This window comes from Nipponia nippon, unplaced genomic scaffold, assembly GCF_047370975.1.
Source record: "Nipponia nippon isolate SJK-2023a ecotype South Korea unplaced genomic scaffold, ASM4737097v1 scaffold_4, whole genome shotgun sequence".
In the NCBI taxonomy this organism is placed as follows: domain Eukaryota; kingdom Metazoa; phylum Chordata; class Aves; order Pelecaniformes; family Threskiornithidae; genus Nipponia; species Nipponia nippon.
In genome coordinates this window covers 90,268,437-90,292,938 of record NW_028262358.1, presented here as the reverse complement: position 1 = coordinate 90,292,938, position 24,502 = coordinate 90,268,437, and the positions used below count along the sequence as shown (strand labels likewise).

At 38.1% G+C, this 24,502-nt stretch overlaps 1 protein-coding gene across 7 annotated transcripts in view; it reads right to left on the bottom strand.

Moving 5' to 3' along the window:
- PHIP (PHIP subunit of CUL4-Ring ligase complex) overlaps positions 1-24,502 on the bottom strand; it is a 115,998-nt gene that overhangs the window by 23,199 nt on the left and 68,297 nt on the right. For all 7 annotated transcript variants that reach the window (XM_087777495.1, XM_087777496.1, XM_087777497.1 and 4 more), the window contains 10 exons: positions 22,539-22,676; positions 21,266-21,449; positions 20,445-20,568; positions 9,821-9,961; positions 9,210-9,286; positions 8,224-8,455; positions 4,942-5,061; positions 1,243-1,350; positions 715-839; positions 422-504 (listed from right to left, as the gene is read on the bottom strand). In XM_087777495.1, the coding sequence (XP_087633621.1) occupies positions 422-504; positions 715-839; positions 1,243-1,350; positions 4,942-5,061; positions 8,224-8,455; positions 9,210-9,286; positions 9,821-9,961; positions 20,445-20,568; positions 21,266-21,449; positions 22,539-22,676 (1,332 nt within the window). The remainder of the gene's footprint in view (positions 1-421; positions 505-714; positions 840-1,242; positions 1,351-4,941; positions 5,062-8,223; positions 8,456-9,209; positions 9,287-9,820; positions 9,962-20,444; positions 20,569-21,265; positions 21,450-22,538; positions 22,677-24,502) is intronic.

Sequence of the window (24,502 nt, the reverse complement as noted above, 5' to 3'; positions counted from 1 at the left end):
GATATTCCAGAAATTTAAAAAAAAAAAAAATATTCTAGTAGCAATGCAGTTGTAAGAGGGCCTTCGATAAAAAAAAAAAAGACATGCAATATACAGGCTACAATAAGTTATCAGTTACCAGTAAACACCGTATTTCTAAAAAGTATTCTTAATTCCTCTCTGCAAACACACAACTGAGATTTTCTTTGCACCTTCTTTTACAGATCACCTTCAGTATTTTGTTTGCTTGCTGTAGCTTCAGTCAAGGACAAAGTAGGACTCCACATCCAAATACAGACAGAGCTTATTCTCCGATTTCAGCACAGTATTAGGATTTATTTACCATAACCTACTTTTTAATAGGTTATCATGAAAACAGGTAGACACTTAGAAAAAACAAACAAACAAAAAAACATACCAAAAAACTCCCCACACAACTCACCTATATTCCATCGCCTGTGTTTTGCATCATCAAACTGCTGCCTCAAAACTAGGAAATCTATGACATCTGGCATATCATGGTACCTAATTACAACAGAACACACAACTATTAAGCGATAAAACAGCAAAAGCATGAAGTAAAGCACTTAGATAAAAAATTAACACTTTGAATTCAACACTTCAAAAGCAAAAGCTCAAGTCATGACATTAATGGTATCTCTTAACTTTCAGCCTCATTTCCCCGCCCCCCCTGCAAGAAAGCCCCCAATTTGAATATAACATAGCTTTTCTTACTTCATGGTAAATGATCCTCCAGTTAGTTTACCCGTATCAGGGTCAAGAAAAGCTAGTTTAAGACAGCAGAGAGTAGGCAATCCTACTTCGTACTTAATCCCAACTATTTTCATCAGCTCTTGCTCCTGGAATAAACAAAATGTTATGTACCACCAGTCAAGATGAATATAACTTTCTGAAACATGAAAATATGGGTATACCAAAAAGACCAGATTTCTGCCAGAATACGTCAAAACCAAGTATCTGAAATTTAGTCTTTCAAAACAAGCTATTATTTCACAACGTAACTCGTTTGAAAAGTATTTTGCTAGGACGTGTAACCACCTCATCTGCTCAAGCAGGTGCAAAAAGAAGTACAGTTTAAGGTCTGATTTCATTTGACTATTTATTAAAGTTCACCTTTCCCCCGTATCTTAAAATATTAAGAGCATAACATTAGAAACATCTGTATCAAGAATCTTCTTTCAGTTAGTTTCCAAACTTTTTTAAATATTAAGATACCAAACAAAAATGAAAAAGAAGTCATACCCGTAATTCCATTTTATGCCATGGTTGTTTCTTGGGATTAATACTATATATTTTGTTCTTCTTAGCCATTACAACGTATGCTTCATGACCTTGTCGGAAATAGTAGACCTAAAAGTGAAATGTTACAGTTACCTAACAAAGACTTTGAGGAGTTGAAATGCTAGCATATCACTGCCATACACTGTGTGTACTTCCTATTTTACCATCAACTTTTTCCCACTCTGTTTCCCAGCAAAAGTCACAGGTTCTCAAAAAATTAAGTGGTGGACAATTAAAGCAGGTATCATAGAAACATGTACGGAAAAAGTAGGAAAGATTTAGAGCACCATTTTCCCTATGAGCGAAATATCCTAAATTACACATGTGAGACCAAAACGAAATCAGTAACAAAAATATCTATTTATCATCGCACTATAGAGCAGTAACTCAGTGACAGTAACATGAACTCCACTAATCCACTTGGTTATTCATCACTGTAGGATAGCCATAAGATGACAATCAAGTATCACTAAATTCACTATCTGGCTAATCATATCTTTTTTGAACAAGAAATAAATTCTAGAAGGGAAATTCAGCTATTTTTTTATCGTTCCGGTAAGATTTTGGTGTTCGTTTCCATACCACTGAACAAAGAACCTAACGAATACATGAACGAACTGAAAATAGACATTTCAAGTGCTTATTAAAATTTTTCAAATCATTCCATGGTTCAGACATCCAGAGTCTGTTAGTTTTACTTTGATCCTGTTGTATATGATACCATGTGTATGAATGTTTTTGTTATAAACCATCACTGTGATAAAATAGTAAACTGAAAACCTTAAACATATATTCAAGGAATGTATCTGAAATGCGAAACAGAGGTTCCTCAAATTAATTAGAACAAATGTCTCATAAACAGTTGTATTCCAGGTACGATGCATTCCAAATAAAAAAATCCTCTAGAAGTGCCCCAAGCCATAAACATGGGATTCCCATTAAGTAGGATGAGGGAACAATAGCTTAAATGTAAAGGTCTAACACAACAAAAAAAGCAGAGTGAAAAGCCCTCAGTAAGTTTTAAAATACATTTATACAAAAACCCACACTAATATTTGTATTTCCACATACTTTCTGAAACAGTTGTATCATAAAACATAAACAAGTGTCTGTCAAGTTTCTACATTAACAGTTACTATAATTTCTTAGTGTTACATGGCATTTTTTTTTTTTTTTTAAATGGAGACAGACTCAGCACCATAATTTTTTTAAACTCTTGTTTTTCAGAGTATTCAACATGCACAATATCCTTACAGGGGAAAAAACGCACAGTCGTTACAGAAGGCATGAAAGCAGTGAGAATCTCCTATGCACTGTCAGAATCTAACTGGCAGGAAAAGGAACAGAGGCTACTGAGAGACAGATCTAAAATAATACCAAATTAAATTACACTTTCAACATTGTGACAATTGTTTCCCATACCTTCCAGTGAATCAAAACAAAAAAAATCCACTTAGTAGTGCAGGCTACAAACAATTCCTCCTACACTTACTGTTTCTGCTAAACCTCTACATAAATTCAACCCACTGTTTACCGAAGTGAAACATTTTCATTTTGTAAATGGCTCTAAGCATTGCATCTTCTGTCAGAAGAAAAAATTAGAAAGATATCTGTGGAAAAAAGAACTTATGCTTTTTTCCAGGAAATTATATTTTTAATCTTGATAAATTCCTGCTTCTGCATGTTTGTTGTAGTACCTACACAAAACTGTTCTTTATTGTGTTAATGGCTGAATACTCCAACACATATGCGTTGTATTTCGATCATCAGACAGGGAAACTGCAGTCCCATGTCACTGGTGTGTTTCCACTGTTCCTCAAGACATGTGACAAAGGTCTGTAAATGGCAGTATTCAGAAAGGGGAAAGGGATGGTACGTGCTATTCTTATGCACTGAGTATAACTAAATATAGCACTACTGTTTTTTCTTACTTGTTTGTACAGCTGTAAGAATGAATTTGGAATACCTCTCCTCCCAAATCTTGTAAAATATACCAATCATCCACCAAAATGTTCGAAGGCCACATGAGACCTCTTCTCATCATATTTCTCTAATTAAACCACTCTTTAATTTCTGTGGATCTCGAAAGTAACTTTCTAGATGAATAGCTTCTTTTCACATCTTAGGCAAATCTGGGGAGGGCAAGTATCAGAGATGGAATTTTAGACAGAGCAGCTTGATTACAAACGTACTCTCTATTGGTGCAACTACTCCTACTTCTAGGCACAGGACAGGAGATTTCCTGTTCACCAGTATAAAACATTTTTCAGCAAAAGAATGCAGCCTGCTTAGATATGCCTAGTACACAGCGCACAAGCTGTTCAGCGGATGCCAAACCAAACACACTAGTTTATCTTACTAAACCGATACAATGTTAAAGTCTCCTGGGTAATGTGGTACAGACAAATCCTTGGCTGCTTCACTGTATCCAGATGGTATCAGGCACCAAATATATTTATTTGGACTTGATCTTTTGAACAGCACAGTCTCCACAACATGCTTGCTGGAGGGTATAAATACATAAGCATTTTTTTCCAGTTGCAACTCTCGACTTAAAGTGCTCCTTCCCTCACTCAACAGCAACGCCAATGTAACTTCTGCATAGCTGTGCTGTGAACTGCACCAGTGAAGTGACCCAGTGAAAACAAAACTGCTTGCACATGCAACCTCTGCTCCTGATTCAGTTTCTAAGCTGGTACCTACAAACAGCTCTAGCTCAAGAACAAAGTTAATCAGCTTTGCCACCACGTCAGGTATTTCTCCATCTGCATTCTGAAGGTGTGAACTATAAGAGAACTCTGTTTAGTACCTCAGAAACATGCCGCTCCCTGAAGAGCCAACAGACCACACATTACAGCACAAGCCAGCTATTTCCTGAGGGGATTTTAGGAAACATGCACAGACCCTGGTTTTCAAGACTGCCTTCTATTGGATGCTACTTTTGCATACAATTCACTGTAATGTTCACATGCTGTATTTCAAAGTAGAAAACTGGTGGGTGTCCTTTTGCCACTGTGTTTTGAGACACCTGGGCCGTGTTTACAAAGTGTTTACAGTCTAGTTCCTGTAAAACACATAGATACAAAACTTCTCTCCTGGTTTTCTGTTTTAAGAGACCAGGAGAAGTTTACTGATATCAGAAACACAAGTGAAAAGGACAATATCAGAGATTTTCTTCAGAATAAATTTAAAAGGGAAACGACAAAAAAACCACTGTCCCCACAAAGGTTTAATTCCTGGTTTTTACAAGTCCCAAACGGATGTCTTCCAAACAACTTAAATTCCTATTTCACTTCTAACCTATTCTTCAGCGTACAAGATGCTCTATAACTATGGACTAGTTTCACTAGATAAAGCATCTCACACAGCTTGTATACGTGTGTCATGTAACACCCTGGACATAGCACAAGAAGGAATGTTACTGCAACAGCACGGAATAAAAAAAAGTCAAAGCAACACTGCGCAGAATACTTTTTAAGTACGGGAAAGACTAAAGGAAGCAAAAGCAGATTTCAGCCAGATCAAAGAATGTTTTAAAGAAAATCCAAAATATTCTGATAATAAATGGTATTAAATCTCTGGAAAAAACGCACAGATGAAAATAAAAAAGGCGAAAACAAGCTGAAAGAAGGAAGAACACAGAGGGAAAAACTACAATACCTCATCCCCCATCTGTGGCACAAATGGGCACCGACGAGGAACAGTGTCTGTAATCCATGCTGAAGGCAGCCATTCTTCCAGTGTCAAACCATTTTCTGTCAGAACTCCCACAGCCAGCCTCTGAAGAAAATGCACACAGAAGATCAGTATGAATAAACTAACTTTTGGGGAAGCCTTGTATTTTGGGAAGTGTTTTATTAAAATCAACTGCCATTTCTTAAGTATATTTAATGTAAAAAGGAAATTATTGCCAGTGTGAAGATAAATCTTACTTAACGGCTTACTGTAACACCAAGACCAAAACCATTAATAATCTGAAAAACTGAGAGGGCTTTGGGGTGGTGGGGCTCTTCTAACAAAGACTGAATTTATTAACACTCCAGTAAATATGTCTCATGCCCTAAAAAATAAAACTGAAATATGCCATTCTCTTTAACCAAATTCACACAGTTGCCTTGGCCCATAAGACACTACAACTATACAGCTGCCTCCAATTAAGAAACCCCATGAAGTGAGGAGGAAGAAACTAACGAACATAAACAGAGGTAAAGCATGTGGAAATGACCGGATTGGGCACATCCACATTACCTACTGGCGTATTTACTACAATGTGCTGTGGAACTGCATTTTCAGACCATATGCCCACATCATTTATTTTTAAGTAACGAAGCTCACGGCAGTTGCTTGCCCTAGGTGCACACTGCATGTCTGTACATAATAGGCCAGATAAAGCAGGTTTCTGTACAACTATCCAAGCAAGGTTGCTTTGAAATTATTAACAGCGTCTTGTGCACATACAGTAAGCAACCTTGGGCGGTTGTACAGAAATCCACTCCACGTAGCCACTGGAAGACCCTGCATCCCCGAACTGCAAACAGGACACTCCAGGTGTAACTCCATTGCACAAATTCGACTGTGGTTTCACCAGGATGGCAACTGCTTTGAGTGTGCCTCTAGAGCGTCAGTGTGTGCTGCAGGAAAAAGCATACATGCAGTTAAAAAACAAAAAAAAAAATCAAAACAGAACCTCTCCATTGCAATAAATCACTGACATAGAAGCACCTTGTGGATTTTCAGGCTCGAGCAAGTCTGTCTTGTGAAAAACTGATGCACCGCATCAGAGCACAGTCCCTCTAGCTCATTGGTGAATTATGGGAAAGTAATAAGAAAATAGCCTTTAAACTGAAAAATCTTCCCTTGATGTAACTTCACACGTTAATAATCAGTTTAAGACCCTCTGGAAGCCATGCCTGAACTCAGGCCATCAGAATTAATCATCAGGAAGAGACTAGTTGCAGTGAATTTGTCTAACCATTTCTGAAACTACTAAATCCTTTAGTAATTAGTTCCACAACCTGATTACATGCTCAGGTGGTTTGGAGTTTTTGTTTGCTTTCAGGGGGTGGGGGTTGAATGGGGAAAAGACCCTTTTTTGAGCTTCATGTCTGTGTCATTGGGTGTTACACCTCACTGTAACAAAATAAGGAAGGAAATCATTCTGCATTTATTCATTTCTAAACCATTCATAGTTTTATAAAAGCTTTTTTATCGTATCTCCTCCAAATGCTCTCCCGTCAAAGAGTCAGCCTCTTTGTGTCTGCCCCAAAGAAAAAATATTCTGTACCCTTTGATCTTCCTGGGTGCTCCTTTCTTGCCCTTCTTCACTGCTGTATCATTTTTAGATTGATTTTTGGTAGAGGGGGATTAGAAATGTAAGCACCATTCAAGATCTTGACAGCCCATGCATTAATGGAGAATTACTACATTCTTTCTCTGCTCCTTTCTTAATTGCTAAGATTTTGTGCCTGGCTACAAAGATGGTCAAAACTTCTTTCCTCAATGGAAAGCCCTAATTTTGATTCAGGTTCAGAAAACAGGAAGAACTTTCTACCAGTAAGGATTGTGAGCTCTCTGCCCAGTAAGGAGGTAAAATCTCCACCACAAGAAACCTGAAAGACAAACATCTGTCAGGAATGACAGGTATAATTAATCCTACCTAGGGACAGAGGGAAGATTTTCTGTTATTCCTTCCAGCCTAATATTGTCTCGTGATTCAAGAACAGAGCAGGTCGTCTTTAAAAATCTGAAATATCTAAGTCTGATACGTTTGGAATCAAAGACCTCCTGCATCTGATAACTGGGACCAAAGTGAATGCAAGATTCCCAAAATACCCAGTTCAGCTTTAGTCTAAGTGGAAATACTAGGCTGTCAGCCAGTCTTATATTTTATAATAAAAAGCTAAACTAGAGCTTTCAACCATTAAGAAAAAGACTCCACCATTTATTTTCCTGATCTCATACCTTCTTCTGGTTTCAGACTGTGTAAATACCAAGATAATATTAGCATTGACACTACAACCACTGACTGTGTACAATAAACAAAAAGTAGCCTAATCAAAGAGTAAAGACTACCACCTAACATCCTGCATATTAAAACAGCTGTTTCGTCAGTCTGCCTTCTAGTGAGTGCTGAAATGCTGAAATAATCATCTTAAGGAATGCTGAGGACTCCTAATCTTATAAACAAACAAAATACAGTTATTTAGTTACTTAGATGATTCAGTTGGTTTCCTTGGGTATTGCAAAAATAGAACTTATGAGCTTACGAAAGCAATTAGCATCTACCAGATAGATGACTTCTGGCCTCTATAAAGAAAGGATGAAGAACACAAGTTTTCTGATCTAACACTTAATTGAAAACAAAACAAACCAAACCCCCCCCAAAACCACAACACACTGAAAATAAAAGTCACTGAAAATCTCCATGTACTGATCTGAACTGGAATGACACGGTTATATTACGAAGCAAACAAAACACAGACGACAACAAAACCCTGATCAAGTGAAAATTCCCCTTGATAGTAGTGGTAAGCATAATGCAAATACACATCGTGGAACCGATAGAAAAAAATGACATGATTGTGCAGACTTAAAAGAAATTGCAATTAAGTGGGGAGACAGTCAGTACAGCTTAAAAAAATACGGGCACATATTATACCAATACTCGATACCTCCATAAAACGGAAGTTTCTGGTCTGAGAAAAGATGGTATTAAGGACATTAAAAGTGTTCCCTACGTGAAATGCATCATATTTAGAAAGTGTATCATTACAGTAATCTATCATTTGACTTACAAGAGCCAGTAATTATAATTTATTAGTAATAAAAGTCATTATGTTTTCAAATTAGACAACATTAAGTTGCATACGTAACTGAATCATTCATCTAATTCTTTCTAAGACAGTAGGGGCGAGCATCCTGTAATATACAAAGAAATCTAACCTTTTGTTTTCTCTCTTTGGGTTTCCTCTTCTTTGGTGATGTTGATGGTCCATCTTTCTCCTCGATGCCTTTTTTCCTTTCCTTTTTAATTTGCTTCTTTTGTTTTTCAGGTCCTTCTTCATCCTCTGAACTACTTCCTGCTTTCTTTGTTTTAATTTTAGGAATTTTCTTTGGTGGTTGCAGATTGATTCCTGCATCTGCCGTCCAGTCAGAATAATCACTAGAGTAGTCACTACATATGATATGCCAAAGAAAAAAAGAAATTAAAAACCAAAAGTTAAAAAGCAATTCAGAGTGCACTGAATTATAGAATATAACCCAATACAAGAGTATAGTTGACAGTCTAGATAATTACAATATTTTAATAGTTAAAACGAGTGCCTATACCCCTATATTCTATCTATTCTACAATTTAAATGGTAGTAAACCAAAAGCCTTGAGATCATTCGGTCTTGTAAGAAGCTTAACTTCTAGCATCACTAGAAGTAAATCCACTGTTCACTTGGTCAATTCAAGATGACACATGTTAAAGTCTGAACATTGTTCTCAGGACTTCTGGTTTTGAATAGCTTTGAACAGAAGTTAACAAAATCCCAAATCTTCTAAAGAAGAAACAAAGGATGGGTCGAATCTACCTCAATCTTTGCTCTCTAATTTCAAACCAAGGGTCAGTAGAGGCACGCAACTCAGACTGACAGTTATAGGAAACTGCTACCACATGCTTGAAGTGTGTGTGCGCCTGCAAAGAATAAACTTCCTGCAAAACTAATCAGAAACAATTCTGCTTCTGGCAAACAAGGATAAAACCTCCCCTAAATTTTAGTTAGTAATACAGCTGGAAATGAAATTCTGAAAGTTCTAAGTTCTTTTTCATTTTTTCTTCTAAATGTGCACAAGTTTTAGTTATTACTAATTAACTGTTTACAGAGTATATTATTTAAAATTTATCAGCAGGACTTTTCTCTGTAAGTTAGACTGTCACTTACCTAGAACTGCCATCACTGTGCCATGCTCTTTCATCATCTTCTGATGTTCCACCACTGGCAACAACTACTTCTCCTTCCTAACAAGGCAGGGGGTGGGCAAAAAGAAAGTGTTTTATTTGCAACTCAAAAAAAGCATAATACATGACAATAAGACTAAGATGACTCTTATATACTCTTATTACTCATTTCTCCACTGTAGCTACAGAAGCACAGAATGGTTGAGGCTGGAAAGGACCTCTGGAGGTCATATTGTCCAATCTCCCTGTTCAAGCAGGGCCACCTAGAGCCAGTGACCATACTGACAGGCCATATGGGCCATACTGATCAGGCTCACAAATACAGGGAATATTTAACACTGCACACATGTACTTCGCAAAATGCCCTTACAAACGAGCATTTCTCCCTTTTGTCAATACTTTTTAGTAAAAACTAAACTCATACAACAGCATGTGAAAAGCTAATTCAACATCAATTTTCAAAAGAGGTGAAAAAAACTGCACAATGAAAAACATAACCCAGTTTCCACTAGAAACAATGTTTTATTAGCTGAAGCAGGAGCTTAACGAGTAGAAATGGAATATATAAGATTGCCTCATGAATAAGGATCTTACATCTGAGGAACTGTGTCCATTTTCTAACTCTTCAGCAGGCCTTGCAGTTTCTTCTACTGCGTATCTTGTACGGTAGTTGTGCTGATTAGCTTGCTGTTTTCTTGAGTCGCTAGTGTCTATTAAATGATCATGAGAATGGTTCTGTGAAGACATGAAAGTCAAAATACATCATTTTTGAGTATACATTTCATTAATACATAGCATTTTCTTTAACAATAATATTCCAAGAAGCAACTTTTACTGTAGCAAAATCTACAAGTTTCAACATCACAAAATTCAAAACAGGCCACAAGTCCAAAACTAAAGAGCTGCTCAAGAAAACACTCCACATGCATAGCTGTATATAAGCACTAAGCAGTTCAGTACATTCTGGAAATAATTAAAATTTCTTCCCAGATATAATAGAAAATTCTTATCTTGAATTATTAAAACTCTTCATTCTCTACAAGGTAAATATCAGTTAACTACTGATAGGCTGCTAAGAGCTTGTAACAGCTGAAAATTACAATAAAAATAGCCATCAGAGGAAAGGGGACTCTTAGAGAGAACTCCCAAGTGTGTTATTTTGCAACTGAGGAGTCAGATCTATTAGAAGAGAGACTCATACAGTAATACATCCCTTAGCATACAGAGATGACTGTTACCAAGTAAAGGCCTTTAAATGATAGGATGATGCATGCAGGAGTTCAAATGAATGAGTCAGTTGGAAAGAACCTGAGTTCTTATGAAGCTTAGAAGAATGAAATAAGGCTGTAATTAAGAAACACTTCACACTCCAGCATAAAGAGATTTTGTTCCTCCTGTAGAATATACATTATGCAAACACTTGCTCTCAACACAAAGTGTGTAATCTTGTATTAGTCCCCAACCCCCGGCAAAAAATCAAGAGCTACGATCTCATTTCAGGAGTTCTGTGCTAATTTTTTTGGCATGCATATTTGAACTTCAGCCTAGCTCAGACTCAATGAAATAGTTTCCGGACACAGTCCTAGATGCCACAAAAGGAGGTACACTTCTCCAGTGATCTCTTTCTTCCATAAACGAAATCTCAGATATCTAATCTATTAGGTGATGATATGGTTGAAAAAAACAGTCCCAGAGATGAAGAAAGCAGAACTGGAGCAAGCCACAGAAAGATACCAGTATCATCAGAGCGTTCTAGCAGGGCAGACTGCTTATACCTGTTCCTCTTGGATTTTTTTTTTATTTTGTAGGAAAGAGAAGATCTTTCCTGTCGTGTATGATGAAAGTTGGTTCATGAGGTTAAATTTATTTGTTGAGAAAAAAAAAAACTAACCAACAACAAACACTTTTTGGTGAAAACTGGACTAAAACTTAGCTAAGCAGCAGCAGCTAAGATTTGGTATTCCTTAGCCACAACAATTTTCCTTAAAACGCAGAACTCTGGTAGCCTGAGCTTTTCTCCTACTCTCCCCGTTAGAAGATACACACCTTTTTCAGGTATGACTGCAACAGTTCAGTAGGGCAGGCCAGCACGCTGATTTGTACAATTGCGTTGCAGTATTCACCAAAGCACATAGGACCAACACGAAACTGCTCTATGCTCTGTTCAGTGAGCACTGTGCTTCTGTTGTTCTGTCCAATGAATTCAAGTTGGGCAAGCTACCACTGACAGTACATCTGCCAGAGACACTTCTAACAGGATGGCTCAGCAATCAGCATTTTAACATTGCCCATGACTTTTGAGACTTGGGGCATTCCTTCTTCCAGATTCAAGCTAGCAGCACATACCAGATCTCCTCAAGCTGCTCTGACCTGACCCAAAACAGCTCCGAGGCAGCCCTAAGACTAGTGGCTGGGCCCATCACACAGCCTTCTGTCACTGCTCCCTTCTCATCAAGCTCTCAAGATTCATTGCCAAAGCAGAGAGGTCACAAAAGCCAGCATTACAGCAACTTGCTTCTGCTACTGAATTGCAGCTTTTTTTATCAAGCCCATATGGCTCTTAGCATTGTGAAACATGGTATGAGGAAGTATGGAAAACAGAAATTGAATCACATAGCCCAATGAAACAAATTAGTCAAGCATCCTTTACAATAACGAGGACATATTTTGCAGAAGTTACATTACAGCCCCATTGTAATGCTCACATCTTCTCTCTAGGAACGAAAGTCAAAAATTTACATCCCCATTTCTATTCAGAGGTGAGATTTCTCAAATGGTTATTATAAATATAGCTTTTCCCTACTTATACTAGAAGTGTGGATCCTTGGAAAACTGAAGCGCTTTGCATTACTCTCTGGTTTTGGAAAGAGTTCTTCTCTTTTGGTGGTTCAAAGCTTGAGCAACAGCCCCCCCCCCCCCCCCATCATTTCTTCATGGAGGCAAGTAACATCACTGTATAAATATTGGGCCATGGTGATGCCAAAGGGTAACAAACTGCTTTGGGAAAGATGCAATGCCAAAACAAGAATGGAAGAAAAAAAACACGAAACAAAAACACAAGTAACAGAATCACAGAATGATTGAACTTGGAAGGGACCTCTGGATGCCACCTTGTCCAACCCCACTGCTCAAGCAGGGATTAGAAAGGGACCATAAGATCTTCCACATCTTGCCAAAAAATGTATTTTAACATCACTCCTATTGAGCACAGCTTTGCCAAAATCTGATCAGAAGCTGCAGGTCAGGCAGATCTTTATTTATTTGGGAGAGGGGTGGGGTCAAGTGTGAAGGTTTGACTAGAAAGACAAAGCATTACAAGCTTTTTCTGACAAAATGGAATCCATCATGAACATTTTCAACTATGCCTGAGGAAACACAGCTGATGGTCCTTCCCCTCTCCCCAGTATATATCCTAAAGAGCGAGCTTGAAATCGGACTCTCAACTCTAATGGGGGGCTTGGAAATAAAGCCAAGATAACCTATGATTTGAGGTTCAATTGTCACTTTCTCTCTCGATACACTTTGATGAACAGTCATATATGCTGACAAGTATCTTGTATCATATCCAAGGCTTCCAGTCAATATCAGAGCACATCTATAGATACATTAGAAATCACAGCTGCTGTTAGAACAGTTTTTCTGCGAAATACAAATGATGGCATTTCCCGTATTTGAGAAGGATAGATACAAACATGTCACCTGGACACTGCTGAGGGTCTTTGTAACACCATTTGCGAAAGATACAGTGGAAACTCAGTGATGTCCTGACAACTCAGACCACTGCATTCTACTGTTCTTATGACCCTGACTCCGCTGGGAAGCACAGCTTTGTTGCGCTTTCATACAGGGCTGCAGCAATTTTGGAAAGCTCTGGCCGTAGCAATTTCATAGTATTTCTCCACTGGCAGTATCTATTCTTTATCTGAAAATGGTTCTTCCTTCCTTAAGACAACAGGAATTAGCCTCTACTAGAAAGTTAAACGGGGGCAGGGCACAAGCATATGTCCAGTATCAGAACCCCAACATTAAATAGATGCTCACAGCCTGTTTAAGACAAAGAAAGCAACTTTGGGCTTTTTTGTCTGCACATGCTTTTCACAACGTTATGTTTGAAATGTTATGCTGAAAAGAAAAAACAATTTGTCAAGTAGCCTACATAACTGTTTTCATTCTTGACTAGATACGCTATTTAAGTTCTTCAACCCAACATTTATCTCTGAACTTAAATTTGTCCTTATTGAATTTCAGTTCTTATTTTTCTGAAGAGGGATACTTTTGCATTACTGAGGTCATTTATATATATATATACACACACACTTTTGTCCAATTTTAACATTCTTCAGTGACTGTGAGTTCTGCCCAGATGATAAATACAACAAATCCCCCAAGCTGTTAGTGCATAAAGCAGTTTTTATTTCACAGAATGGCTGAGGTTGGAAGGGACTTCTGGGGGTCATCTTGTCCAACCCCCCTGCTCAAGCAGGGCCACCCAGAGCCAGCTGCCCAGGAGCATGTCTAGACAACTTTTGAGTAACTCCAAGGTTGGAGACTCCACAGCCAGTGCTCAGTCACCCTCACAGTGAAGTGCTTCCTTACATTCAGGCAAAACCTCCCTTGTTTCAGCAGTCTGTGCCCACTGCCTCTTGTCCTGTCATTTTCTCCTTGGCTAAAAAGCATCCTTCCATATTCTCCTCAAGTCTGGATCAGTGCTTGTAATTAGTTTTTACTCTTACCACATCGCATGTGTAAGAAATTAGCGAGAACTGTTCCAAAAGCAGTGAAGATAACGGACACTAAGCACTAAGTGCTAGTCTCTTGGGTTTTAGTTTGTTTTCCTCTTAACATCTTGCCGATTTACCTGGAAGTAGTGTTTAAATAACACGTACGTGGAAAAATTACTACTGTTGAGAAAGACAACTAAGCTACCTTCAGCAAAACAACACACATTTCTCCTCACTGGTTTCTGTTAGTTTACAATACAGACATTTGCACTTGTCACAACAGAGGCCTACGCTTACTTTTGTCCATCCATAACAACAGCCAATCTTAATTATTTGAAATTCCTGCTTATAATTTCCACTTAACAGTAATTACAGAAATATTTCCATTTTCGCCATTTTTTACTAGGACATACATCACATCAACCCTGTAGCGTACAGAAATTTCACACTCTTTAATATGTATTGAAATGCTCTGTAATCCCAGCAGTTTAATAAACTAATATTCTAATTACTTGGACTGGGAACATTTACTTAAGCATGTTATTTATCTTACTTCTCATCTTTGCCATGCTCCTGAAAAAAAATAATTTGAAATACAGTTCCACTTAGAAAATGCAAAAATTCCAATGCCACATTCTATCCTCTGTCATTACGTTTTTTTGTTTGTTTTTTTTAAAGTGTTTTTGTTTAACAATCATTAGAGAAAACCCTATTCCTCACCAGTGACTTTGAAAGTCAAACCAAGTTCTTTATTTGGCATGCAGATCAGTGATACTAAATACTATTCAGGCCAAAATACCCAAGCTTTTAGGTTCCACAACTCCATTAGTCCCTCAAGCAATCACATACAAACATTTCTCAGTATGACCTGTGTCAAAGAAACGTAGGTTTTCTATCTTTAAATATCAAAATGCTTATGTGACTCCAATCTAAGTTGCAGATATTGTTACAGAAGAAAGACTGAGCCATAATTCTGTACTACTTTTAAACACACCCTATAATGCCCTGGACTAAAAATTAGTAATAGGACTTTGGAATCTCCTCAAAAAGTAATTACAGCTGCTCTGTGTTCTTCCTTACCGACCTACACTTCAGCTTGTAATTCAAAATGCTATTCTGCCCTCCTTTTCATTTTACTTCTGTATTTTTGACTCCTTTCAGTTAGAAGGAAACAGAAGAAAATATTATTTTATCATTATTATTATATGAAGAGAAGTGATAAACTTCAAACGCTGATATAAAAATCAGTATTTCCTACTGGTACAAATACAACTGAATTTGCATATGAGGACAATGTTTTAATACAAGCCCTGTTTACTCTGTTCCCAGACCAGCTGACAGTACTATAGAACGACACACTTTCTAGAATTCTTGACACTGTAATTCTTAGGGTTTATAGATTACTAGAAGATAATGTTTTCCCCTGTATTTTGTTTGAGATGTTCCCCATCTCCTCTAGATCATAAATTCTCTCCTTAAACCTTTAAGGATTCACCATGCAACACAAAAGGACTGTAGTCTCACAACACTACTGTAATATAAATTACAAGGTATCAGTATCAAAACCTACTGCAAGCACTCAAGGGAAAGAAAGATTTACTCAGTAGTTTCCAGTTCTATCTTCAACCTAACACAGCTTGTATTTAAAGCCACACAGTCACTGTAAAGAACAGCAAACGAAGCGCTGCTATAATTAAGTTACTAATTTCTACTTAAAAAAAACCCTAAAAATATCACACAACAGTTTTTGGAGTGCAGTCAGTCTTGCTTCTCTTCCCAGGTGTTTATTTGATTTTATTATGGACACTACAGAAGATGACAATTCCAATTCACCATTCCTATTCTTCCGTCACTACTGAGCAGAAGTGTTGCTCATGCTAACCATAAGCAACAATGAAAATCGCTAAAATCTGAGCAGTTTATTTAATTAGGAGACTCAATCATTTGGGATCAAGCACCCTTTTCTTCTTGCAAATTTGCTTATTTAAAGCCCATTTGATACCTACTCATTTCTGAATCCCTCTGAGATTTATCTCAAAGGATTTGAATTAATGTACTTCTCAACAACCTGAGCCATGCAAAAAGAGACACATTTAATGAAGAATAAACTATGGACAAATATGAATTTTTTGTCCCAAGATGCCATAAAAAGTATCCTGTAGAGTTTAAGAAGGATTTATTTAAATGTTCTGAAAGTGTTACTGAACTCAGCAATAATTTCTATATGGGAAATTTACTGACATACTCAAGTGCAGAGACGATGACTGTCTGCTTTTTGCTGTATTTCCTCAGGATGAAGGTGGGAAGTGAGTAAAGGATTTACCAAGTTCTCTCTCCCTCACATTCTGGGCATCAGAATCCAGATCATAGACCCTCCAGGGACCGAGATAAATGAAGGACACATTCTTCTCTGGGTAAATATATGAAACTGAATAAAGGTTTACCTAGGCTAACTTTTGCTCTTAAGGATTTTAAGGGCATAAATATCCACAACGAAAATATGGGACTCAAAAGGATCCAGTGCTACCTTTAAGGTTTGGAGACTAAAAAATTTCTCCTCTGAGAAAAGATTTTCAAAACCACTCATATTAAGTTTCTTTGTTTTGAAGATGTAATAAAAGTAATTGCTGAAACCAAAATGCTGGACCAACTAGCATACTCTGCTATTTTTATGTCCTAGTGATATTTTAGGAGAACTGTAACTCAATTAGAAATTTAAGGGTAAGTTGGTAGGAATTCACATTATCAGGAAGGATCTTTTGACTAGACTGTAGCTGAAGAAAAAAAAAAAATTCTTGAGCAGTTCAATCGTTTAATTAAACTAAAAGAAAGTCTATAATTCAGCACAAAAACACATCCCCTCAAGACAAGAAATAACTTTGTTAAAATCAAAATTTGTGAGGCCCATTTTCTACTATTCCTGAGAGAAAAATAGGAGTTACCAAGATTTATGATGTCCTGGTATTTCATTAATGAGCCCTGCCATGGCCACCTCCAAAACCATAAGTGGCAAAGAGCTTCTAGCCTCTAGGTACAAAAACTGGAGATACACTGAAAAAAATATTTGTTCGCTTTATCTTGGGCAAACACACTTAATGTTGGTGACTGCAGCACTGAAATTAGCATGTCAGTACAATTTCTTAAGATGGCTCTGCACACAATTTTAATACAAGAAAGAAATTGAAGAAAAATTTAATAAATTTAATAAAGAAATTGAAAATTATCAGGGGACTCTTTTGACAAGGGGAGTGCTCACCTCACTTCTTTTGAAAGCTTTACTTTGGTTGAGTATGAAAAAAGAAGCAGAACTGAATGCTCAAATTTAGTATGAAGTAGAAACTTGCCCATCTCAAATTTACTCTTTCCACTGCATATAAAATTAATTAATCATTATTAAAAAAATACAGAAGCACTACTAAGCATCTGAAATTTACTTATTTTCAGATTGCTTTCAATCTCAGTCCCTTCCTCCCCAAGAAAATGGATAATGAACAGCACAGGCATTAAGTATAGTACTTTGATAAAGTTAAGAGCTGCACAGTTTTTTGTACACTCGTTCATAATATTTCATTTCTTCATTTGTCCACCTTGAACCCCATGAATGATTTTTACTTCTCAATGGACAATTTGCAGGTATTCTTGAAGGCCTGTATTTTACGAAGCTTTTGATTAAGGGTAAAACAGTCTCATCTAGATAAGCGTACTACAAAACCCAAAGCATGGGTTCTCCTTTACAGTTGCTTAAAATTTACTTCCTTTATTACAAAATATAGTTGGTTATTTACTTAGAACAGCACAGATAAGCATATGAGATCATAGAATCACAGAATCATTTAGGTTGGAAAAGACCTTTAAGATCATAGATTCCAACCGTTAACCTAACACTGCCAAGTCCACCACTAAACCGTGTCCCCAAGCACCATGTCTACCCATCTTTTAAATACTTTCAGGGATGGGGACTCAACCACTTCCCTGGGCAGCCTCTTCCAGTGCCTGACTACCCTTTCGGTGAAGAAGTTTTTCCTAATATCCAATCCAATTGGATTTCCTAATATCCAATCCAGGCCATTTCCTCTCATCCTATTGCTTATTACCTGGGAGAAGAGACCAACCCCCACCTTGCTACAACCTCCTTTCAGGTAGCTCTAGAGAGCGATAAGGTCTCCCCTCAGCCTCTTCCAGACTAAACAACCTCAGTTCCCTCAGCCGCTCCTCAGAAGACTTGTGCTCTAGACCCTTCACCAGCTTTGTTGCCCTTCTTTGGACACGCTCCATCCAGTACCTCAATGTCTTTCTTGTAGTGAGGGGCCCAAAACTGAACACAGTACTCGAGGTGCAGCCTCACCAGTACCAAGTACAGGGGGACGATCACTTCCCTAGTCCTGCTGGCCACACTATTCCTCATACAAGCCAGGATGCTGGTGGTCGTCTTTGCCACGTGGGCATACTGCTGGCTCATATTCAGCCAGCTGTCAACCAACACCCCCAGGTCCTTTTCTGCTGGGCAGCTCTCCAGCCACTCTTCCCCAAGCCTGTAGTGTTGCATGGGGTTGTTGTGACCCAAGTGCAGGACCTGGCACTGAGCCTTGTTAAACCTCATACAGTTGGCCTCAGCCCATCGATCCAGCCTGTCCAGGTCCCTCTGTAAGGCCTTCCTACCCTCCAGCAGATCAACACTCACAACCAACTTGGTGTCATCTGCAAATTTACTGAGGGTGTACTCAATCCCCTCATCCACATGATGGATAAAGGTATTAAAAAAAACTCGCCCCAATACTGAGCCCTGGGGAACACCACTTGTGGCTGGCCACCAACTGGATTTAACTCCATTCACCACAACCCTTTGGGCCTGGCCATCCAGCCAGTTTTTTACCTAGTAAAGTATACACACATCCAAGCCATGAGCAGCCAATTTCCCAGAAGAATGCTGTGGGAGACGGTGTCAAAGGCTTTACTAAAGTCCAGGTAGACAACATCCACAGCCTTTCCCTCATCCACTAAGCAGGTCACCTTGCCACAGAAGGATAGCAGGTTAGTTCAAGCAGGACCTGCCTTTCATAAACCCATGCTGGCTGGGCCTGATTCCCTGGTTGTCCTGTATGTGCTGCATGATGGCACTCATGATGATCTGCTCTAAAACCTTTCCTGGCACCGACGTCAGGCTGACAGGCCTGTAGTTCCCTGGAGATCCTCCTTCCGGCCCTTCTTGCAGACGGGCATCACATTTGCTAACCTCCAAACAACTGGGACCTTCCCAGTTAGCCAGGACTGCTGATAGATGATGGAAAGCGGCTTGGCGAGGACTTCCACCAGCTCCCTCAGTACCTGTGGGTGTATTCAAGCCGGCCGCATAGCCTTGTGTTTGTCTATGTGGTGTAGCAGGTCGCTGACCATTTCCCCTTGGATTATGGGGGCTTCATTCTGCTCCCCATCCCTGTCTTCCAGCTCAGGGGGCTGGGTACCCAGAGAACAACTGGTCTGACTATTAAAGACTGAGGCAAAGGCAGCATTAAGTACCTCAACCTTTTCCTCATCCTTTGTCACTCTGTTTCCTCTGCATCCAATAACGGATGGAGATTCTCCTTAGCCCTCCTTTTGTTGCTAATGTATTTACAAGAACAATTTTTACTGTGTTTTACGAGAGTAGCCAGATTAAGTTCTAGTTGGGCTTTGGCCCTTCTAAGATGCATAGATAAAACTAATTTCTAACAAACAAGACATTAAATTATTTTTGTTCATATAGAATATAATTCCTTCATGTTTTCTTACAAGCATGAAGGCCTAAGATAAATTTTTTTGCAAGTTATATGAAACTCCAAGTCAGTTATGACAACTTCATTTTTAATAAGACCTGTTCCCTTCTATTTCATCTATCCTGTTTTCCTCTTTTCTGAAAAATGCAGTCCAGCTCTAGCAAAAAGCGTGACTTAGAAATATCCCATACGAAACTGCAATATAATTATTAGCGTACCATGAGAGAAAATACCCAATTCTGTATTTGGAGATGTATTTAAATGTGTTAAGGTTACGAAGCATGACTTGAGTTTTAATCGAACCTTTCCACAGAACAGTATGTCAAACAGTAGACAACAGTAGTGGGATGTATTGATTAATAATAACAGACTCCCTACGGCAAATCATGTCCCCAAAACCAGATTCGCAGGGCTTCTCACTAAGGAGGTTCTAAAAGCAATCCCTGCTGTTTATTCAGAACACAGTGAGTAGAGACACACTTCCTCATTCCGGGGAGGTAAAGAAATTCCTGTACTCTTGGTTTTTAAATTTAAAACTGAGAAGAGGAATGTAAATTTATGTGGCCTAACCCATTGAGTTAAATTTTATGCTTCTTGCTGCGATAAGGTACAAGTGACTATTTACCTTAGAGAAAGTAGGCATTTTGTTTTAAAACTGAGAAGAGGAACGTAAATTTATGTGGCCTAACCCATTGAGTTAAATTTTATGCTTCTTACTGCGATAAGGTACAAGTGACTATTTACCTTAGAGAAAGTAGGTATTTTGTTTTCTCTTTGAATGTGACTTGTTACGTGTTTTCTTTTCTCTTCCGATCGATACACCCTTACTTCTTCTTCTCCCTTTGCTGTTCTCCATTCTTCCTGCCTACTGAAAAAAGAAAATCGAGATGTTAACTTTAAAGCAAAATAGTACGTCCAAGAGGATCTATTCCAAATCAAGGAATATATGTTCAACATTGATAACATTCTTTGAACAGTAGTTCTTCTCTTTACAGCCAGAACGTGGCTTCAAAATTACCCTTTCTGAACAAAGTAAGATTTCAATCTTATTTCCAAAAGCTAGAGTAGTTTATGTTTGATTGTAGCTAGTAGGGTTTTTTGACTTACAGATATAAGTATTCATCACAAGAGTTAATTACTGAACAAAATAAATTTCCAGTTTAGAAATCAAAATTCACCTCAGGCACCTAATGGATTAGATCAGCGTCCCAGCCGTAAAATGCCCTATAATGGCAGGAACAGATGGAGTGAAGACATACTGTAATCTTATGCTACAAGTCAGAAAACACTGAGGCAGCTAGATCCCATTGCATATGCAAGTTAAATTACTCCATCATGTGTTAAATGGTCAATTTTTATTCACAATACTTCTATAAGTCCAAGATTTTTCAAGTGATATGCAAACAACAACTGATTTCAAACTGAAACTGATTTTATGAGAAATATGAGACCACAGAATAGATAAATGCCACACAAATAGCTCTATGACAATGTGAATTCCAAAACTGTTCAATTTAATTAAGTTCACCAAACTAAAATTCACTGCAAACTTGCCCTATGTTTACCTGGCCACACCAGAAGACAGTTCAGGCACTACAACCCTTCGACTCCAAGCCACAAGGTCCCGCTCAGTGGCTATTTCACTTCTTGGTGCATTGCTATGCATCTGACGCACACCTTCAATTTGTCCACTACGTCTTAATCCTATATTTGGTGGTGAATGGACTTCTGAGGTAGAACTTACAGATCCTAAAAAGTCAAAAAGCCATAGTTGTACCTGATCTGAAATTCTAAGGGAAGCATTTAAAAACTCAAAATGAAAGGAGAAAAATAATTTCACTTAATTGATTAGTTCAAAAGAAATCAAATATTAACTGAATATAACTATTTCAGCAATTTCTATAGTCACCACAATACACACACAGACAGATACTGGGCTGCAGTACTCTGTGTGAAAATTCATATTGAAAAGGAGCAGATGTATCAACAATCTGAAGTGAAGCAAATGTTTCACCGGTTTTCCTTAAAAATGCGTTTGAAAACATTTATGCTAAGCTGACTATTGCTACTGCACTCTATATCCATATTATAAAACAGTGAACTATCTCACTGAATCAGTGTATTCCTTAAACAGTATTCTACTTTCAAAAAAATGAAGCCACAACACTGGAAATTATTAGGAATCCAAGCTGTAAAATTTACAGACAACAAACTGAAATAGTCAAAAGACACACACACACACAAAAAAGAACAAACAAAAAACCCAAACCAAACAAAACACCAAAACCACACACACACAAGGTCCTTCAAACACCTACACTGTAGCAAAGTTGCAACATTTTTCCACATCCTTCCACACACGAGCTATTCTTGCTTACTCAGGTGGATTGTTGACCATGACTTTTTAAGTGTTGAAAACTACCGTGTAATCTAGTGCAAGACACTGAAACACGGAACAGCTGTATTGAGAAACAAGCGGCTCCTTCCTCTTTTCTCCCTCCTGTTTCCTTATTTGAGACAATTCAGATTTCAATGAAGTAGATGGCCAATTCCAGATTAAACAGTAGGGCAGTTACTTCTAAGGGAACGCAGCTGCTGCAAGTTCCCTGAGTGAGCAGACAGTAACTTTAACAAAGATAAATTTGTAATGTTACGAATCCTGAGATTTTGCAGAAAGGTAAAAAAAGATGGGAAAGCTGTATTATTTTCTATGGCTCCATTCCTCCTTTCTAGTAGTTCAACAAAATGCAGAAATCACGCACAATAAAGTGATTCAAGTTTTGCAGCTCTCAGCTGTTTCAATAGAAAAGCCACAACAGCCATCCCCCAGTAATCTACCTCTGCTTATCCGGCTGGTACTACTGGTTCCTGCCTCCCCGGAACGTCTCTGGTCCTGCTCTTGCTGAAGTCTTTGAATCATGCTATCCAACGGACTAACTTCCTGATTTGCTTGTTGACTAAGAACTTGATTCAATCCTGTGAAGTAAAATATACAAGAGAACAACACACAATAGTTGAAGAACCAAATGTTACAAACAGCTCATCTAAGTTTTAACTTTGAAACTTACACGTACAGTATATAATCACATGTGTAAGTATGGGCTAACGCATATTTTTGTAACAGCCATTTTTTAAACAGGACAATTTTTTTCTTGAGAGCATTATATTTTCTGGAGCAGGGTCAAGATGATCACATGCCACTCCTAATAAGTTTAAATTTGATCAAGTGCCAGCAAGTCACAGAAGCTTAATACAGCTGTTGTTTGTCAGCTTAGTCAATGTAAATTGTTCAAATGCATGCTTAGTCTGCCCCAAATGCATTATAAAACACTTCAGTATAAACTTCATTGAAAGAACTACATCAAGAGGGTCTAACTGAATTAGAAAAGAATTATCTATACTGGAGAACAGCAAGCAGTAAAAATGCTTGATTGAGCTCCACAGAGGCATAATGATGACACAGGTTAAGTAATGCTAATTTTCATTGGTATGTAGAACAGGCAGGAAACCTCCTTTTGGGTAGGGGGCTTGAGTAAAAGACAGGAAATAGTTCTCACAGAAGTGATTACAAGGTGATAATGCTGTTTCTGTGCAGCAAGCAAGAAATACAGCATGTAAGCATAAACAACACAAACCCTCTTTTCATACTCACAATGGACACAAAAAAATTAAGAGAGGTATGGAGAAAAAGGCCAGGGTTACAGTACTGATTTGGAAAGGAAGTCAAGATACCTCCACACGGAATAGTTAGATGGTGGAGTGGAGTGGTGGGAAGGTCTGGTCAAGAGAAGCAGAACTTGTAATGAGGGATGACAATGTTCAAAGAAACAAGCTACAGAAATTATTTTCCCAGCATGATTCCAAAGAGATATCACAGTATAAACTGCACTCTGCAAGATCACATACAAGATATGACAGTAATTGTGCTATGAAATGAAGAGCTTTGATTATGTGGCTATACGGAAGCAGCCATCTCTTAATAGATGACGGTATGCAGAAAGAACATAAATATTTAAGATAGTGCTCTCGGGGTTTCAAGGTTATTGTAGTTGAAATCAACTTCCCTAAAGCAGCAGAAGCTTGGAATCATGGAATAAGCTCTGGTATAACCACAGCTGGATGTTTTCTGACTCATGTAGTGAGACAGTCAGATTTATTTGGTGATCTCATGAGCAGATATGAAACAATGGAAATTGCTACTAATAACCCAAGAATGATCTTAAATAAGGAAACTGCTACCTAAACAAAATGAATGTTTTTTTCTGTATCTAGCTTGTGAGAGTTTGCCTTTGCAAGGAACAGCAAGTGTTTTTAAAAAATGAAATAATAGAGACACTGGTTTATATTTGATTTTTTTCAAAACATCTGGTTTAAAGGAGCTTCATGTACATCTAAGCAGTAAATCAAGCATGACTATCTGAATTCCCCCTATCTTATACCCCTACAGAAAACTTGACAAGAAATAAATTGTCAGTGCTCTGAGGGAGATCCATCATCCCACAATAAATTTTCAGAAAGAAATGGAGCTTCCTTAGTGGAAGGGAACATATAAAATACATGAACACAGTTCAGCTCTGCATAAGACTGCATATACTGTTGCTAAACTGTGAAGAGGTAGAAAAATGTCTTCTGTCTCTCCAAAATCTCTCTGGCTCTCTGTCAGCCTGGTTGACGGCTTCCTGCTATTAAACAAAATGCTATGGACATCATCTTCCTATAGGCATTCATGTGTCATGCAGCCACACCATTAAATTTAATATTGTCGGGTCTGCGTGCAGAGTCCGACTTGTTTCAAGATATTA